Source organism: Coloeus monedula (genome assembly GCF_965178545.1).
Source record: "Coloeus monedula genome assembly, chromosome: 5".
In the NCBI taxonomy this organism is placed as follows: domain Eukaryota; kingdom Metazoa; phylum Chordata; class Aves; order Passeriformes; family Corvidae; genus Coloeus; species Coloeus monedula.
The window spans coordinates 73622154-73641799 of NC_138785.1; the positions used below are offsets into that span (position 1 = coordinate 73622154).

Sequence of the window (19646 nt, forward strand, 5' to 3'; positions counted from 1 at the left end):
AGGGGACACAGGGGATCGTGAGGGGACACGGGGGACAGTGAGGGGACACGGGGGACAGTGAGGGGACACGGGACTGTGAGGGGACACGGGGGGACAGTGAGGGGACACGGGGGGACAGTGAGGGGACACGGGGGACAGTGAGGGGACACGGGGGATCGTGAGGGGACACGGGACTGTGAGGGGACACGGGGGGACGGTGAGGGGACACGGGGGGACTGTGAGGGGACACGGGGGGACGATGAGGGGACACGGGACTGTGAGGGGACACGGGGGGACTGTGAGGAGACACGGGGGGACTGAGGGGACACGGGACTGTGAGGGGACACGGGGGATCGTGAGGGGACACGGGGGGACTGTGAGGAGACACGGGGGGACAGTGAGGGGACACGGGGGGACTGTGAGGGGACACGGGGGGACTGTGAGGGGACACGGGACTGTGAGGGGACACGGGGGATCGTGAGGGGACACGGGGGGACAGTGAGGGGACACGGGACTGTGAGGGGACACGGGACTGTGAGGGGACACGGGGGATCGTGAGGGGACACGGGGGGACTGTGAGGAGACACGGGGGGACAGTGAGGGGACACGGGACTGTGAGGGGACACGGGGGATCGTGAGGGGACACGGGGGGGACTGTGAAGGGACACGGGGGGGACGGTGAGGGGACACGGGAGAGACTGTGAAAACATGAGGGGACTGTGCGGGGACATGGGGGGCTGAGGGAGAACACGGGGGGAACTGCGCGGGGCCAGGAGGGGACGGCGAGAAAACGTTGGGGGACTGCACGGGGACACGGGGGGATTGTGTGGGGACACAGCGGGTTGTGAAGGGACACGAGGACAAGGTCACGGACACGGGGGAGCCGTGAAAAACACCGGGGACACCGGCAGCTGTGCGGGGACACGGGGGAACCGTGCGAAAAACACGGGGCGACAATGCGGGGACGCGTGGGGACAGTGAGGGGACACGAGGGAAACGCCCACGGGTGCAGTGAGACGGTGTCCGGCCCGTGGGAGCGGGCACGGCCGCACGGCCAGGGTGTGACCGGCCACCTCTCCTGTCCCGTGGGTGGCGGGTTTGGGGCGGCTCGGTGGCTTTTAAGGGCATCACGGTGGCCGCCCCCGCGCGCAGACACGGGTGGGTGTGGGTGGCACCGTGTGGCCGTGCGGGGACGCAGCGAGCAGGGTGCCCACCCCGCAGTGTCCCCGCGGGACCGTGGGTGGCTTTCGCCACGGGGTCGCTAGCCCGGGGCCACCACCCTCGGGGACGCCCCTGTGTGTGCCCAGCCCCGTCGGGCCCGCCCGGAGCCCCGGCAGCGCCGGTTTCGTTACCGGAGCGAGCGCTCCCGGGGTGTCCGGGGTGTCCCGGGTGCGGGTGGGTTGGGGATACCCCCAGCACGCGTGGGGGACACCCCAGCCCGGGTCTGGCTGTCCCCAAGCCCGCCGGGGTCCCCCGAGGGTGGGCGCGCTCGTCCCGGCCCGGGCCCGCCGCGCCCGCTCTGATTGAAAGAAATTAAACGAAATTAAAGGGAATGAAACGAAATCAGGGGGGACCCATCCCGCAGCCCCTCTGGGCACCCCTGCCCCGACACCGAGCCCGTGGCCGAGCCCGCTGGCATCGAGGGGACCCGGCCAGCTGTGCCAACCCGGGTGTCCCCATCCCAAACGTGTCCGGGGCTGCGGGGACAGCTCCGCGCGTGGGGCGGCGGGGTCGGGCAGCCCGGATCGCTCCGCGTTCCTGGGATCCCGCTCCTGGATCGCTTCCTTTGGTATCCCCGCAGTGGGGTCCCAATCCTGGATCTCGGTGTTGGGATCCTAAACCTGGGATCCCGCTCCTGGGATTTCCTCCTCGGCATCCCTGTTTCTGGGATCCCGCTGGTGGGATCCTAAACCTGGCATCCCGCTCCTGGGATTTCCTCTCCTGGCACCTCTGCTGATCGGATCCCGCTCCTGGGATCTCCTCCTCTGGCATCCTTGCTCCTGGGATCCCAAGCCTGGAATCCTGCTTCTGGGATCTGCTCTGTCACCCTCCCTGCTCCTGGGATCGCGCTTCCAGGATCCTGCTCCTGGGATCCTCTGGCATCTCTGCTCGTCAGATCCCTCTCCTGGAATCTCCTCCTCTGGCATCCCCGCTCCTGGAATCCTGGGATCCCCTCCCGCAGCACCCCGATTCCCGGGATCCCCTCTCCCTCCTCATCTCCGTGATCCCGGCTGCTCCCTCCAGGGATCCCAGCTCCAGGGATCCCAACTCCAGGAATCCCTCTCCTGATCCTGGTTTGGGGAATGGGGGTGGGGGGGGGCGTGCCTTGGTTGTGTCCCCCCCCAAACCCCAAGCACCCCCCAGACTCTTCCCGCTGCCTCAGTTTACCCCGTCCACAGGATCCATGGGGAATTGGGGGGGAGGGTTCAGCCCCCCCTGCTCCCTGCTCTGGGGGATCCTGGTGTCACCCCCACAATGAAAAGGGACAGGAGGAGGACAAGGAGGGGGCAGGAGAGACCCCAATAAACCTCAGGAGGAGCTGTGGGACCCCCACGGCAGCGCTGGGGCTTGGGGGGTTTTGGGGTGACCCCGGACAGAGAAGGGAGGGGAGGGGCAGAGGCCCCAAATTCCTCCCGCTTCCCACGGCACGGGGGGGGGGAGGGGTCTGGAGTGGGTGACAGGGGCTCTGTGGGGCTTGGGGACACCCCGACCCCCCTCCCCGCAGGAGGGGACCACGAGGGGCAGCCACGTGTGACACGGGGACAGGGAGGAGGTGGTGGCCGGCCCGGCCTGTGGCCGTCACCGCTGTCACTGCCACCCAAACAGGATGGCGGAGGAGGGGGGGATGTCCCCCCGCCGTGTCCCACCAGGGCCACCAAGCTGCCACCAGCTCGCGCCAGGCTCGGGATAATCGATGACGAGGGAAAAGCGGGATGGATTTAGCAGGTGTTGCGTAGGGCACTAAACCCCGCAGGGGACAGGGCGTGGGACACACAGGGGACACTGCTGGGGACACCCTGAGGGGGTTGGGGTGGCGGGGATGGGGTGGCAGCGGTTTGGGGGTGAATATCCTGGGAAGTGGAGGGGGACCCTAAAGTGGGAGGATGGGGTTGTCCCAGAACGCCCTGGGAGAATTCCCGCATCCCGCCCTGCTGGGATCGGAGCAGAGCCCAGTGGGGGACAGGGGTGTCACACCTGGATGGGGACAATGACACCGTTCACTCTGCATGGGGACACCGTGACACCACTCACACCTACATGGGGACATCAAAACATCGTTCACAGGGCGGTCACACCTGCATGGGGACACCACAACAAAGCTCCCAGAGGTGTCACACCTGCATGGGGACAATGTGACACCGCTCCAAGGGGGGGTCACACCCGCATGGGGACACCGTGACACCTCTCACAGGAGGGTCGCTCTACATGGGGACACCACGACACCGCTCCCAGAGGTGTCACACCTGCATGGGGACAATGTGACACCACTCGAAGGGGGGGTCACACCTGCATGGGGACACCGCGACACCGCTCACGGAGGTGTCACCCTGCACGGGGACCCCACACCACTCCTTGCCCAGCCAACACCTCGCATGCCTCCAGCCCGGTGCCAGCCACACCAGGAGCCACCAGCGCCGCTGTCCCCGCCCGCGTGGCCTCGCTGCCAGCTCCGAGCGCTCCGCCGCCGCCGTCTGGCCGGGATTACGGGGAGGGAAGCAAATCCCTGCCCCGATGGATCCACGGGGAAATGCCGAGCACGTTCCTGCCCGCTCCTGTGCCCGGTGGCAAATCCGTGGCCTCCCGTTCACCTCCTGACCTGCACTTATTCCCTCGGCCTGCCTCGGGCACCATGTGACGGGAGGATTTGGCTTAACGTGTGCGGCTCCAGAAGGGCGGGGAGGGAGCTCAGAGAGGGCCCGGAGGTAATCGCTGGCTCCGTGACCGCCTCAGGGGCGTTCCCGCAGCCCTGGCACGGGTTAGAGCAGCCGGGCACCCCGATTCCTGCAGCCCTGGCACGGGTTAGAGCAGCCGGGCACCCCGATTCCTGCAGCCCTGGCACGGGTTAGAGCAGCCGGGCACCCCGATTCCTGCAGCCCTGGCACGGGTTAGAGCAGCCGGGCACCCCGATTCCTGCAGCCCTGGCACGGGTTAGAGCAGCCGGGTACCCCAATTCCTGCAGCCCTGGCACGGGTTAAACCATCCAGGCACCCCAATCCCTTCTCCCGGCTGCTCTCAGCCTCTCGCGGGCCTTCTGGCGGTCCTGGCACGGGTTAAAGCAGCAGGGCACCCCAATTCCTGTTCCTGCCGGGCACCCCAATCCCTGCTCCCAACTTTTCCCGGCTGTTCCTGCAGCTCTGGCACGGGTTTGGGCACCCAGGGACCCCAATCCCCGCTCCCGGCTGCTCCCGGGCGTTCCTGCAACCCTGGCACGGGTTTGGGTACCCAGGCACCCCAGTCCCTGCTCCCGGCTGCTCCCGGGCGTTCCCGCAGCCCTGCCACGGGTTAAACCATCCACGCACCCCAATCCCTGCTCCCGGCTGCTCCCCACCTTTCCCAGCCCCTCTGGAGAGGTTTAGGATCGCCGGAGCAAAGTCTCGGCTCTGCCCCATCCCAGCCTGTCCCCATTGCTCCAGGTTGGATGGAGAGCCTATAACCGGTGAGATCAACCCCAAACCCCTCTCCCTGAGCCTCCCAGCACCGGGATCCCCCCCCGGAATCTCTCCCAGCTCCCTCTGTGGGCTCGGCAGCCCCCAACATCCACCCCGATCCCGCTCCACGGGGGATCCAGGCTGGAATTCCTGAACTCCAGGCCGGGAAAGCGGGAGGAGGAGGGGCGGGATCGGCGCCGGCGGCTCGGAGGGCGCAGGTGGCCGAGGAGGACGCGGGGTGGTGGCGCTGGGGGTGGCAGCTCGGGAGCGGAGGGTCCTTGGAAAGGTGACTCCCAGCCTGAGGGAGGGAGCGGCCGGGTCACCTTTGTCACCAGCCGGACGCAGGTGACAAAGTTTGACCCCGCTGCCCCTCGATGCTCGCAGGGATCGCGGCGAGGAGGCGGCGCTGGGATGGGGGGAGGGTTGGTGACACCGCCCTGTCACCACCACGCTGTCACCAACCAGCCTGGCAGCACGCTGTCACCACCCTGCCCGCCACCCTGCCACCCTGCTGGTGACCCTGCCGCCACCCTGCCGGCCGTGCTGGCCTTGGACAGGGGACGGGGATGGGACTGGGACTGGGGATGGGGATGTGGATGGGTAAAGAGATGGAGATGGGGACAAGGACCAGGACAGGGGATGGGGACAGGGATTAGGACAGGGATAAGGGCAGGAATGGTGACAGGGACGGGACAGTGACAGGGACGGGGGACAAGAACAGTGACAAAGATGGGGACAGCCCAGCATCCTGCTCTGGCAGCGGAACGGGCGGAGAAAGGGGATTAAAAACCCACAGGAGCCCCCAACCCCAAAGCCCCCCCATTCCCGGGAAGCTCCATCTCCGTATTCCAAAGCCCCATCCCCGCAGCCGAGGCAGTGTCCAGTTGCAAGGTGGCCGCAGAGTGACCTCTAATGGCAACAGGGACACGGCCAGAGGGGACACGGCCCAGCTGCCACTGGCCCCAGCCCCAGATCCCCTCATCCCGAGCATCGAGGGGACACGGGTGGCCTGGAGACCCCTCTGTTCCCCTCTCCAAGGGGACACCAGGATGGATGGCAGGGAAAAGGGACAGGGGCACGGTGGTGACAAACAGGATGTTCCCAGCACCGGGAGGTTTGATTTTACTGTTTTCCCGGGATTTCCCAGCTCGGAGCTGTCACCGGTGCCTGGCACGTGAGGTGGTGGTGGTGACCAGAATCCATCAGGAAGGGACGAGGGGCTGGAATGGGGCTGGGGGAATCCCTGGATCCAGCCAGGATTGGGAAATTCCAGCGGCACAGCTGGTCTGGGATCCAAGAGCCGCCAGGTCAAGATGCTCCATCCACCTGGAAAAGGTTGGGGGTGGCTGGGGACACTCTGTCCATGGCTGGGGACACCCTGTCCATGGCTGGGGACACCCTGCCCGTGACTGGGACACTCCATGGGGACTGAGGAGCATCCCTGGAGGGGTCAGCATCCATCTGTGCCATGGAAACCCTCTGGAATGAGGCTGGGACAGGGATTTGGGGTCCCCAGGAGGCTTTGCCCTTCCTGTCCCTTCATCACCTCCAGCCACGGCTGTGGTGGCACCACGGGGCAGCCGGGCTGGGCTGGATCCTGGATCCACATCCCATTCCCACACCACAGATTCCCGGAAGGGACCCCCTGGCAGCTCAGGGGATGCCAGAGCTGGTCCCACTGATGTCCCCAGCGCTGTCCCCACCGAGGTCCCCACCTGTGGCAGCTCCTGTTTGCTCCTCAGCTCCAGGGTGTCCTCGGCACCAGACCAGCTCCGGAACTTCCTGATCCTGGAAGGGAGCACGGGGAGCTTCCAGGGGCTGGTTCAGCCCTGGGGCCAGGTGCCACCACCCCGGGGTCCTTGTGACAATGCCAGGGTCACTGTCCCACCACCCTGACATCCCTGTCCTACGACTCTGGGGTCCCTGTCCTGATGCCAGAGTCCCTTGTCCCCTGACCCTGGGGGTCCCTGTCCCACCCCGGCGTCCCTGTCCCGACACCAAGGTCCTTGTCCTGATGCCAGGGTCTCTCTCCCCTGACCGCGGGATCCCTGTGCCACCCCACAGTCCCTGTCCTCCCACCCCAGATCCCCATCTCCCCACCTCAGAATCCCTGTCCCCACACAAAGGTCCCTGTCCCCTCACCCCAGAGTCCCTGTCCCTTGACCCCGGGGTCCCTGTGCCATCTTGGGGTGCCTGTCCCCCCACCCCACCCCTCCAGGACATCACCTGGGCCACACCTTCACGGCCAGCAGGGCCACGATGGCCACGGCCATGATGGCCATGAGCAGCCAGGCCAGGATGGTGAAGGTCCGCAGGTGGCTGAGAGCTGTGGACAGAGCGGGGTCAGTGCCCGTGGGGACACCCCCAGACCTCGGGGTGTCCCCCAAAAGGGGTGAAGGGGACACTGGGGTGACAGTCAAAGTGGATGACACCCTTTGGCACCCTGGCAAGGTGGGTGTCCCCCGGGGACAGGAGATGTCCCCACCACAGCCCCAAGCCACCTCCTCCCTCAATTTGGACCCTCCAGCGCCATCCCATTCCATTTCCCACTTCCAGGGATGGTTGTTTTTTTTGGGGGGGGGGGGGGATTCCCATGGACCTGCAGAGGGTCCGGCCCCACTCACTGTGGACATCGAAGTCGGCGCTGGCCGTGGTGTTGCCCAGGGCGTTGGTGGCCACACAGACGTAGCGTCCCCCAGCCCCTGTCCCCACCAGCTCCACGCGCAGGGCGTTGTGCGAGGGGATGGCCCGGACCCCCAGGGTGGCAGCGGGGGACAGGCTGGTGGCCAGGAGGTGGCCCTGGTGGTACAGGGCCAGCGAGGAGGGTGGGTGACTGTCGGCCGTGCACAACACGATGGCCCCGCGCCCGCTGCGGTTCTCCAGGAAGGTGCTCACGGAGACGGCCCGGGGAGGGTCTGTGAGGGGACAGGGAAGGTGGCAGTGGGACAGGGGGTGGGACAGTCCCCAGTTGGCCTAGGTGACCACCAAAAGTGGTTTAAAGCATCCCTGGGTCTGTCCCATCCTGCTCATCGCAGGGCTGGGGGATGCAAACCCTCTCCAGTCCTTGTTTTAGCACCCCAAAGCTGGAGAATCCCCCTGACTTGGAGCTTCTTGGCTCCAAACCTGACATTAGAGGGGCCAATCCTATAAAAAACCCCAAATTCCCTTTCCCCGGTCACCAAGGGGATTCCTAACTCATCCCTTCTCCATCCTGGACCATCATCGCGTCCTCTCCAGCCCTTTGCTCCCAAACCCAGCTGGAAAATCCTCCAAGTTGGAGCTTTTTGGATCCAAATCCAACTTTTGAGGGTCCAATCCCAGGAAAAATCCCGAAGTCCCCTTCCCCAAAGCTTCCTAATGCATCCCTCCTCCATCCCAGATTATCCAGGGCTGGAGGCTTCACACCTTCTCCAGTTCTTTGGTCCCATTTCCAGCTGGAAAATCCCCCAACTCGGAGCTTTTTGGATCCAAATCCAACTTCTGAAGGGTCAATCCTAAAAAAACCCCCAAATCCCCTTCCTTGGGTCACCAAGGGCTTCCTAACTCATCCCTTCTCCATCCTGGATCATCCCCAACCCATGCATCCCCGTGCTGGTGGCTTCCCACACTTCCCAGCCCCTCATTCCACACCCAACCGGAGAATTCCTCAGTTTTGGAGCATTTTGGCCCCAAATCCAACTAAAAAAAGCCCCGAAATCCCCAAAGGGAGAGGAGCAGGGCAGGAGGAGGAAACGCGGAGGTGACACAAGTGGCACGGGCTGGGGACACCCAGCGTGTCCTGGGCTTTGTCCTGCTTGGTGACACCGGAGGACACTCACAGAGGACACTGAGGCTGACGGGGACAGAGGTGGCCGTGCCCCACGTCCCGCTGGCCTGGCACTGGTAGGAGCCGGCATCGGCACTGGACACGTGGCCAAGGATGAAGGAGCCGGATGGTCCCTCCCGAAGCCATCGCCCATCCCGGTACCACGTGTAGTTGACACCTTTGTCCCCCCACGCGGTGGCCAAACAGCTCACGGTGGCCTTGGTGCCCTCGGCGACTTCCTGCGAGGGCTCCACCGTCACCGTGACCCCTAAGAAGGGACATTGGGGACTCAAGGAATGCTCCCAGAGCGCCGTTCCCGTTGGGATAACCCCAGCTGGGCACTCGGGGACACCTCACCTCTCACGTCCAGCCGCAGGGACGCGGCCGCCGTGCCGCGGCTGTTGGTGGCCGAGCACCAGTAGAGCCCCGCGTCCCCAAGATCCAGCCCCAACATCTCCACCCGCAGCGTGCTGGGGGTGGCCCGGACCTCGAAGCGGGGGTCAGAAGGGCCGCGGGTGGTGGCCAGGGGTGGGTGGCCTTGTCCCCTGCTCACGGCGATGTCCGGCGGGGGGACACCGTCGGCCGAGCAGAGCAGCACCGCCTGTCGCCCCCCGCGGGGCTCCACCAGCGCCACAAAGCGGGGCTCCTGAGGGGCATCTGCGGCGACAAGGACAGCGCGTGTCCCCCCACAGCCCGCCGGGCGACGGGGGAGCCACACGGGGCAAGTGACCCCCCCCCCCCAAGGAGGGGCTGCGCTGTCGCCGCGTGTCGCGGGGTGGCGACACAGACCGGGCAGCGCCATCCCCGCGGGGGTGGCGTGTCGGGGTGTCCCCTCGCCGATCCCCGGAGCTGTCGCCCCTCACTCACAGAGCACGGCGAGGGCGGCAGGGGGGGCACGGAGCCCCCGGCCCGCCTGGCAGCCGTAGAGCCCCGCGTCCGAGCGGTGGCCGCGGAGCCGCAGCGAGGGCTCGGGTCCCTCTGTCACCCACTGCCCGTTCTTGAACCACGTGTAGAGGGTCCCTGGGTGCGCGGGAGGGGCCTGGCAGGTCAGGGTCACCTCTGTCCCCTCCGGCACCTCGGCCGATGGTCGCACCAGCACCCTGGTGGCTGCGGGGAGTGAAGAGGAGTTGGGGGCCGGCCCCAAATTCAGAGCGGTGAGTTCCCACCCTGCGAGCCCAATCACGACCTCACACCACCTCCACGCCTCTCTGCCCCCTCCCCAAAATTGGGTACCCCCAGTCCTGCACCCCACAGCTGGGTGTGTCCCCAACCTGTTGTCCCCCTGCTCACCTTGTACCCGGAGGGTGAGGGACGCGCGGGTCACACCGAGGGGGCTCTGTGCCTGGCACTCGTACTCGCCCTCATCCTCCTCGGAGGCTTCCCGGAATTCCAACCGCAGCGCGTTGGGAGAGGAGGACACGCGGATGCTCTGCCGGGGGGTGTCACCTCCTCTGGGGGGGCTGGAGACCACCGGGTGTCCCCCCCTGAGCAGGGTGAGCTGGGCCGGGGGGTGGCTGTCCACAACACAGAGCAGGATGGTGGCCGTCCCCTGGCTGCTCTCCACGAAGGATTGCAGCCGCAGGTTCCTGGGGGGGTCTGCGGGATGGGAATGGGGTCGGGAAAACATGGATAATAGGATAATCGTGGAATTGGTTGGGTTGGGAAAGCCCTCTGAGCTCATCGAGTCCGACAGTTCCACCAGCACTGCCCAGGCCACCGCTGATCGTGTCGCCAAGTGCCACATCCCAAGGATGGGGACTCCACCACTGCCCTTTCCAAGAGGAATTTTCCCAATATACAACCCAAACTTTCCCTGGCATAACTTGAGGCCGTTCCCCCTTGTCCTGTCCCTTGTTCCTGACCCCCTCCTGTCAGGGAGTTGTGGAGATGCAGAAGATCTCCCCCTGATTCCCCTTTTTCTCCAGGCTGAGCCCCTTTCCCAGATCTCTCAGCCACTCCTGGGGCTCCAGCCCCTTCATCCCAGGGATTCCCCAGGTTCCAGGGCCTCCATCCCACGTTCACCACGAAGATTTTTAAATTAACGCCATCTTTTTCTCATAAAAAAGGGGAAAAAAAGAAATCTCCTGTTCTGACTCGCAGCTACATTTTTTTCCCCATTTTTTTTTTTAACCAAAATCTGGTTTTCATTTTCCCAATCAGGGATAAAAAAAAAGAACCCTAAATCCGGCATTAATTTCTGAAAGCCAAGGATTTTCCTGCCGGCTTTGGTGTGGGGAACAAGGAAACTTGGAGAAGGTTCTGGGGGTGGCATGGGGGTCTCTGGGTAGGTTTGGGGTGTAAAACTCGGCTTAATTATCCCCTGGGATATACTTCTTGAGCTCCCCTAATTAATGAACCCCCCAAATTAAGCCAGGCCTTGCTGCCCCCATCTCTCCAGCCAAGGGGGCTGACTGAGAGGTGACACCACGACACAAATGACACCAAGCTGCCCTTGGGGACTCACAGAGCACGTTGAGGGTGGCAGGGGTGGCACTGTAGTTCCGGGCTGGGGTGTGTATGGAGCAGTGGTAGGAGCCGGCGTCGGAGGTGGTGACCCCATGGAAGGTGAGATTTTGGGAAGAGCCGGTGCCCAGCCACACCTGGTTCCGGTACCAGGTGTAGCTCAGCACATCCTGGGCCCCGCCCGCCACGGCGCAGGTGAGGGTGGCAGCGTCTCCTTCCTGCACGTCCGGGGATGGCCAAATCCAGACACGGGCGGCTGCACAGGAAGGAAGGAAAACGTGGTGATCCTGCACTTTGCAGGGTGGAAAAAGTCAGGGAGCTGCAGGAGAGTAAAAAGCGGGGATGGCCACCACAACGCACAGGTGACACCATTCCTGTGGTGTTCCCGTGGATTTGTTTGGGATGCCCCATCCCTGGAAGTGTCCAAGGCCGGGTTGGATGGGGTTTGGAGCAGCCTGGGATGATGGAATGTGTCCCTGCCCATGGCAGGGCGTGGGATTGATGGGATTTAGGGTCTCTCCCAACCCAAACCGTTCCATGATTCCTGGGGTGATGGCAGCCAGGGCGGTGTCATGGATGGACATCACATCCAAGAGGAGCCGTGTCCCTTTGCCACATGCCCGGGACACCTGCAGCTCTCTGGGAACACCTCCATCCCCATAAACCCGGATTTCCCCCATTTTTTTTCCGTTTTCATCCTGTCCATTCCATTCCAGCCACTCTCCACCCTCCCTCCCTCGCCCATTCCCACCCTCCCCCATTCCTTCACCTCCTCACCATAACCCCAACCCCATCATTCTCCCCACTGCCTGAAACTGTCCATCCCCTTCCCATCCCATTCCCATCCCCACCCTATTCCCATTCCCAGGGACTCACCGCCTCCGGAGAAGTTCCCAGCAGCGCTGGCGTTACCGTGGGCGTTGGTGGCCACACACTGGTATTCGCCCTCGTCCTGCAGCAGCACGGGCTGGACACGGACACGGAGCACATTGGTGGCCGAGGTGACACGGAGCCGTGGCCGGGGGACAGGCGGTGACAGCACCGTGGAGGCCACCAGGGCCCCGTCCTTGAAGAGGGCCAGCTGTGCCGGCGGGGAGCTGTCTACGGAGCACTCCAGGATGCCACGCTGTCCCAACGGAGGCTCCAGGAAGGTGCTGAGCACTGGCACTCGCGGGGGGTCTGCCCGGGAGGGTGGGAGAGACTCGAGGCTGCACCCAGAGAGCTCCGGGACCCAGAGAGGGGATGGCGTCCAGCCCAGTGCCAGCCCATTGGCACCATCCCATCAGCTCCATCCCATCAGCACCATTCCAGTGGCACCATCCCATCAGCTCCATCCCATCAGCTCCATCCCATCAGCTCCATCCCATTGGCACCATTTCAGCGGTACCATCCCATCAGCTCCATCCCATCAGCACCATTCCAGTGGCACCATCCCATCAGCTCCATCCCATCAGCTCCATCCCATCAGCTCCATCCCATCAGCACCATTCCAGTGGCACCATCCCATCAGCTCCATCCCATCAGCTCCATCCCATCAGCTCCATCCCATTGGCACCATTTCAGCGGTACCATCCCATCAGCTCCATCCCATCAGCACCATTCCAGTGGCACCATCCCATCAGCTCCATCCCATCAGCTCCATCCCATTGGCACCATTCCAGTGGTACCATCCTATCCCAGCACCATCCCATCGGCACCATTCCACCAGCCTCATCCCATTCCAGCACCATCCCATCGGTACCATCCCAGCCCAGCACCATCCCATCCTGGCACCATCCCATCCCAGCACTATTCCATTGTTATCATGCCATCTGAAGCATCCCACCAGTGCCATCCCACTGGCACCACCCACTGGCACCATCCCATCACACCCCATCCCACCATCCCATCTCATCCCATCCCATCCCATCTCATCCCATCCCATCCCATCCCACCTCATCCCATCCCATCCCATCTCATCCCATCCCACCCCATCCCATCCCATCCCATCCCATCCCATCCCATCCCATCCCATCCCATCCCATCCCATCCTATCCCACCCCATCCCATCCCACCTAATTCCCCCTCTTGGATTCCCTTGCAGGTCCCACTCACACCAGACTTGCAGGGTGACAGCGGGGGACGCGCTGGTCCCCGCAGGGCCCCGGGTCTGGCAGTGGTAGAGCCCGGTGGCAGCGCTGGTGACATGGGACAGCACCAGGACACTGTCAGGACCCTCCTGGAGCCACTTGCTGTCCTTGTACCAGGAGTAGACGGTGTCACCTGGTGGCTCTCCGGCCACCTGGCACGTCAGGGACACGTTGTCACCTTCCAGCACCTCCGAGGATGGCGAGATCAGGACTCGGGTGGCTGGAGCAGGGACAGTGCCAGCTCAGAGGGGACAGGGCAGAGCTCGGCACTGCCAGTGTCCCCTCATCACCTCCATAACCTGGGGATGGGATATTCCCTCTCTGTCCAAGGATTTGGGGCAGCTCCGAGGTGACACTGGTGCTCCCTGTCCCCCTTAGAGTGTCCCCCACTCCTTCTGAAGATGCCCAGGGCTGAGGTGTTGCAATACGGGCAGGGAATGGCACTGGGAGGGATCTGGTGGCACTGGGTGGGATCTGGTGGTACTGGGTGGGATCTGGTGGCACTGGGAGTGCAGACACGTGGTCATTCCCATGGGATGGGCTGCTCCCATCCCCGAATCCCGCGCTCCCCACCTTGCACGCGCAGGTACAGCCGCCGCTCCGCGGAGCCGTGCGCGTTGGTGGCCAGGCACCGGTAGCTGCCATCGTCCGCCGGCGTCACCTCCCGAATCTCCACCCGCAGCGAGTTGGGGACAGCGGAGACGGTGACCCGTGGGCTGCTCCCACCAGCGCTGGTGGCCACTGGCTCCTGGTCCCGGAGCAGGGCCAGCTGGGCTGGGGGGTTGCTGGCCACGGAGCACTGGAAGATGGCCAGGGAGCCCTGCTCGGCCTCCAGGAATGCTTTCAGGAGAGGGTCCCGAGGGGGGTCTGAGGGGAGGGAATGGGGTGAGAGGCCAGGAATGCCGGTGGGAGAGAGGTCCTGGGGAGTGGTCGCTGCTCTGGGGTTCTGGGAGGGGATGGGAGGGAAGGGACAGGGGAAGGGGAAGGGAAAAGGGGAAGGGAAAAGGGAAGGGAAAAGGGAAAGGGGAAGGGGAAGGGGAAGGGAGAGGGAAAGGGAAAGGGAAAGGGAAAGGGAAAGGGAGAGGGAAAGGGAAAGGGAAAGGGAAAGGGAAAAAGGGGAAAAGGGAAGGGGAGAGAAGAGAAGAGAAGAGAAGAGAAGAGAAGAGAAGAGAAGAGAAGAGAAGAGAAGAGAAGAGAAGAGAAGAGAAGAGAAAAGAGAAGAGAAGAGAAGAGAAGAGAAGAGAAGAGAAGAGAAGAGAAGAGAAGAGAAGAGAAGAGAAGAGAAGAGAAGAGAAGAGAAGAGAAGAGAAAGGAAAAGGGAAAGGAAAGAGGAAGGGGAAAAGGGGAAATGGGGAAATGGGGAAATGGGGAAATGAGGAAATGGGGAAATAGGGAAGGGAAATGGTAAAAAGGAAGGGGAAAGTGAAAAAGGGGAAAAGGAAAAAGGGAAAAAAGGGAAAGGAAAGGGAAAGAAAAAGAGGAAAAGGGGAAAAGAGGAAGAGAAGGGAAAGGGAAAGGGAAAAGGAAAGGGAAAGGGAAGGTACTCACACAGCACATCCAGGAGGACACCGGGAGAGCTCCGGCTGCCGCCCGCGGTGCTGGCCCGGCACCGGTAGAGCCCGGCGTCCCTGCTGGCCACCGGCCGCAGCACCAGCGAGGTGGCCGAGCCCTCAGCAATCTGCTGCCCGTTGTGGTACCAGGTGACGTTGGGGACAGCCGGGGAGCCACTGCTCAGGTGACAGGTGAGGGTGGCATTGTCACCCTCCAGCACGGTGGGGGACGGGGACACAGTGACATTGGCGGCTGCAGGCAGGAGGAAACGGGGTGTGGTGTCAACGCTGGGGTGACAACCCCCAAAGGCACCAAAGGACATCGTGGCTCCTCCAGAGGGCAAAGTCCAGCTGTTCCCATGGTGCCATGGTGGGGACAGCTCTGAGCCTGGCAGTGCCACCAGCCCAGGGACATCCCAGGGACAGCCCAGGTCCCATGGAGGACCCTCCGTGTCTGGATTTCAGGGACATGTGGCATTTCCATGGGACGTTGCTGCTCCTCCTTTCACCATCTCCTGAGCTTGTCCCCTTCCCCAGCATTCCTTTCCCACGCTCCCCCCTCCCAGAACATTCCCAGATGCCACAATCCTGTCCCCTGTCCCCTGTCCCCACTCACTGTCAGCCTGGAAATCCACGGTGGCGCTGGCGCTTCCTTGGGAATTCCCAGCCTGGCACATATAAGTCCCCTCATCCTCTACCACCACATCCCTGATTTCCATCTTCAGGCTGTTGTAGGACCTGGTGACGTGGACCCTGGGGTTGGTGGCTTGGGGACAGCCCCGGGTGCAGGCGATGACATTGTCCCCTCTCCGTAGGGTGAGGTTGGACTCGGGATCGCTCTCCACGGAGCACTGGATGATGCCCAGGTGCCCGCCCTGGCTCTGCAGGAATGAGCTCAGTGCTGGCTGCCTCGGGGGGTCTGTGGGGGAAAACTGGATCCATGAGGTTGGGAAAATTCCCAAAATTCAAGGGGTTGGTGCTTCCAGTGCTGCCAGAGAAACTCTTGGACATCTGGGTTGGACCCGGTCTGGTGGAAGGTGTCCCTTCCCAGGGAAGAGGGGTTGGAATGAGATGGTCCTCACAGTCCCTCCCAACCCAAACCAGGGTTAAAACTGGATCTACATGGTTGGGGAAACTCCCAAAATTCAAGGGATCGGTGCTTCCAGTGCTGCCTGAGCATCCAGGTTGGATGGGGTTTGGAGAAACCTGGGATAATGGGAGTTGTGCCTGGCCAGGGAAGAGGAGTTGGAATGAGATGGGTTTGAGGTCCCTCCCAACCCAAACCAGGGATAAAACACCACTGGATCCATTGGGAAAACACTCCGAATCCAAGGGGTTGGTGCTTCCAGTGAAACTCTTGGACATCTGGGTTGGACCCGGTCTGGTGGGAGGTGTCCCTTCCCAGGGAAGAGGGGTTGGAATGAGATGGGTTTGAGGTCCCTCCCAAACCAGGGACAAAACACCACTGGATCCATTGGGAAAACCCTCCGAATCCAAGGGATCGGTATTTCCAACGCTGCCTGAGCATCCAGGTTGGATGGGGTTTGGAATAACCTGGGATAGTGGGAGGTGTCCCTGCCAAGGGGAGAGGGGTTGGAATGAGAAGGGTTTTGAGGTCCCCTCCAACCCAAGCCATTCATGGTTCTATGACCATTTATTGCTCCTAAAACATTTCTTGTCCTTAAAATTCTCGGGAAGGTGGGAATTCTCCAAATTCCTCCTCCCACGAACTCCCGGATTTACCTGCCAAAGGGAATTTTTCACCCTCCTCACATTCCCGCCCAAGAGCTCCTTGGCTGTGACTGATGGTAATGGGGGAAACTTTGGGGTGGGAACACCCCTAGCCCAGCCCCAGGACCCTCTGGAATTCCCAGGACACTCACAGAGCACTCGGAGCGGGACAGCCTCCGACGTGTCACTGCCATTCCTGCTCCGGACCTGGCACTGGAAGGCACCGGCATCATCCCCGCGGACGGACGGGAATTGTAGGGTCGGGAATGAGCTCTCCTGGAGCCGCCGGCCGTTCCTGTACCAGGTGTAGAGCAGCTCCTCCACCGTGTCCCCTGTCCCCACACAGGTCAGGGTGACCGCGGTCCCCTCCGGCACCTCCGCCGAGGGCTGGATCAGGAGCTCGGCAGCTGCAGGAGGGATGGGAATGGGATATCAGGGAAGGAGGGAAATCTTTCCCATGGATCCATCCAGCTAAAATTCCCTGTTCCGCTTCCCTGAGTCCCCTCCCTCGCCAGTGTCCCTGGGGACACTGCACAGGCAAACAGGGTCTTTGCTGACCCTTTCCCACTTTTTCCAAGTGCCAGGTTCATCCAGGGGAGTTTTGCCCAGGACAGACCCTGTCCCCTCTTCCCACTGCTTGGGCCTTGTCCGACTTCCAGTTCCCCACTGGGACACCCAAATCCAGGTTTGGTTTCTCTGGAATTGGACCTTGAGGTCTCTTCTGGGGTTTTTTTGGCCATCCTAAAGGATGTTCCTCTTGGAGATGGATTTGGGGGACTTTTCTTTCCTTCTGCTGCCTCTGTCACCCCAACTTATCCAGTCAGGAGACAGTGACTGGTGGGGACAGATGGGGCAGAAAAATTTGGATGAATTTTCTCCCGATTTTTGGCATTTTGGAAAACAAAACCTGACAGCAGCTCCAAAAGCAGCTCTGACCCCATCAAGGAGGGGACACCACCAGGGTCCCTCCAGCTCTCAGGGCTGCGTGTCCCCCCCAGTTTTGGGGGTTCGTTGCCACCCCAAACCCAGGAGCAGCCTCCTGGACTCACCGCGGGTCACGAGGACCTTGGTAGCGCTGGCGTTGCCGTGGACGTTGCTGGCGGTGCAGCCGTACTTCCCGCTATCCTGGGGTCCTGCATCCCGGATTTCCAGCCGCAGGGAATTGCGGGAGGTGGTGACACTGAGCCGCTGGCGCAGGGCCACCTGTGCCCCGCTGGTGGCCAGCATGGTGCCGTCATGGGTGATGGCCAGCATGGCCGGAGGGTGGCTGTCCACGGTGCAGCGGACAATGACCAGCCGGCCACCCTGGGTCTCCTGGAAGAGCGTGAGGGTGGGAATTCGGGGTGGATCTGTGGGATGGGAGAGGATGCTGAGGTCGGGATGTCCCCGTGGTGAGGCCACAGGGAAAATGCTGGAGTGGTTTGGGTTGGAGGGGACATTGAATCCCACCTGCTCCCATGGGCAGGGACACCTTCCACTACCCCAGGTGGCTCCAAGCTTTGTCCATCCTGGCTTTGGACACTTCCAGGGATGGGAATTGTCCCCTCACGCACCCTGGATGTCACAATCTGCTTGTCACCGGGTCAGATTTACCCCAAAATTGTCACAACCAACCCAGGGCTGGGTTATTTTCCCCTGCAAAACCTCCTGACCTCTTCTTATCCCACTCGATTCTCCATGAGAAACTTCCCAAAATCTTAAGGAATGGAGAGGTTTAGTGGGAAATGCTGTGATGGACAGGTCCTTGCTGCACAAATGTCACTTAATGTCACCTTCACACCTGGCTCACGGCCGAAATTTGTTGTATTCCCAGAAAATTCAACCGGCAGGCCTGAACCCCCCTCCCATCTGCCCTTGGGGTGCTCGGGAAGAGGCTCTGCCATGAATTTTTGGGGGGATTTCATGGATTGTGGGGGTTGGCACGGAGCTGGTGGCACTCACACGTCACGCTGAGGCTGATGGCCTGGGCCGTGTCACTGCCCTGGCTGTTGGTCACTTGGCAGGAGTAGTAGCCGGCGTCACCAGTGGCCACCGCGGGGAAGAGGAGGGTGTGGGCTGGGCCCTCCTTGAGCCACGCACTGTTCTTGTACCAGGTGTAGGTCAGCTCCTCAGGATGTCCCTCCCGCCCAGGGACGTCGCAGGACAAGGTGGTGGCCGTCCCCTCGCGCACCTCGGCCGCGGGGCTGGCCGAGATCTCTGCGGCTGAGGGGGAAGGGACACGTCCAGGATTGTCCTGGAGGCAGGAAAACAGGATCCCATCCCAAATCCCCCATCCCAGAGCTTGGGAGAAGATGGGAGCCCCTCAGGGGTGACAACAGAGCTGGGGGACATTTGGGTTTTTCCCCTGCCACTGGGGGCCAGACTGAGGGTGGGTGAGGAGGGGTCTTTCACCTCTCTGGGTGGGCACAGGGGGTTTTGGGGGGAGCAGAGGGACCCATTTTGGGGGGAGATGCTCCCTGTGGGATTCCAGCACAGGCAGGGAAGGCTGGGATTTGTCTTTGGGATCCTCTTTGCTGCGGGATCTGGTGGGAAGGGGAGCCTCTTCCCTTCTCTGTGAGGGTGGGGATGCCCTGGGATGGAATTCCCAGAGAAGCTGTGGCTGCCCCTGGATCCCTGGAAGTGTCCAAGGCCAGGCTGGACATGGCCTGGAGCCACCTGGGACAGCAGAAATTGTCCCTGCCCATGGCAGGGGTGGGAATGATCCACAAGGTCCCTTCCCACCAAGGCTCTGGATCTCCACGATCTCCCTTCCCAGCTCTGCTCCCCATCCTAGGCTGCAAATCCCTCCGTGTTTTTTGGGATCACAAAGATGAGGGACACCACGGGACCACCACCACCCTCCTCACGCATGGACACCCCAAATCCTTGACCTCCAGCAGCACCGGCCACCTCCATCCCACTCGTGCCACCCCAATGTGAGACCCTCAGCGATGTCCCACCCCGGCCGAGCTCGCGTGGCACTCACAGAACACGCGGACGGTGACAGCGGGCGACACCCCGGTGCCGAGGGCGTTCTGGGCCTCGCAGTGGTACCGCCCGTGGTCCTCACGGCGAACCCCCCGCAGGCTCAGCACCCGCTCGGTGCCCACGGCCACCCCGTCCTTGTACCAGTGGTACCTCGCCACTGGCGGGTGGCTGCTGCCAACCTCGCAGCTCAGGGTCACCGTGTCACCCACGCCGATGTTCCCCGAGGAAGGGCTCAGCGATGCCTGGGTGTCCTTGGGGGTGTCTGTGGATGGGGCAGAGGGACACGGTGGGCACAGGGTGCTGCCACCACCTTGGGGCAGGGAAAAGGGGAGGTGGGTGACAGGAGGTGGCGCCGAAGGGACAGGCACGGCCA

General features: G+C 62.8%; 1 protein-coding gene across 1 annotated transcript in view; it reads right to left on the bottom strand.

Moving 5' to 3' along the window:
- Window positions 1–3168: 3168 nt before the first annotated feature.
- The window catches only part of SIGLEC1 (sialic acid binding Ig like lectin 1), a gene marked incomplete at both ends in the record, with an annotated part of 31412 nt that continues 14934 nt past the window's right edge, over window positions 3169–19646 (bottom strand). The window contains 18 exons of the mRNA XM_082282019.1: window positions 3169–3233; window positions 6175–6416; window positions 6855–6954; window positions 7253–7543; window positions 8447–8701; window positions 8791–9090; window positions 9301–9540; window positions 9724–10029; window positions 10898–11152; window positions 11773–12075; window positions 12991–13245; window positions 13599–13892; window positions 14574–14828; window positions 15192–15494; window positions 16459–16713; window positions 17356–17655; window positions 18248–18508; window positions 19272–19535. Of these exons, the coding sequence (XP_082138145.1) occupies window positions 3169–3233; window positions 6175–6416; window positions 6855–6954; window positions 7253–7543; window positions 8447–8701; window positions 8791–9090; window positions 9301–9540; window positions 9724–10029; window positions 10898–11152; window positions 11773–12075; window positions 12991–13245; window positions 13599–13892; window positions 14574–14828; window positions 15192–15494; window positions 16459–16713; window positions 17356–17655; window positions 18248–18508; window positions 19272–19535 (4544 nt within the window). The remainder of the gene's footprint in view (window positions 3234–6174; window positions 6417–6854; window positions 6955–7252; window positions 7544–8446; window positions 8702–8790; window positions 9091–9300; window positions 9541–9723; window positions 10030–10897; window positions 11153–11772; window positions 12076–12990; window positions 13246–13598; window positions 13893–14573; window positions 14829–15191; window positions 15495–16458; window positions 16714–17355; window positions 17656–18247; window positions 18509–19271; window positions 19536–19646) is intronic.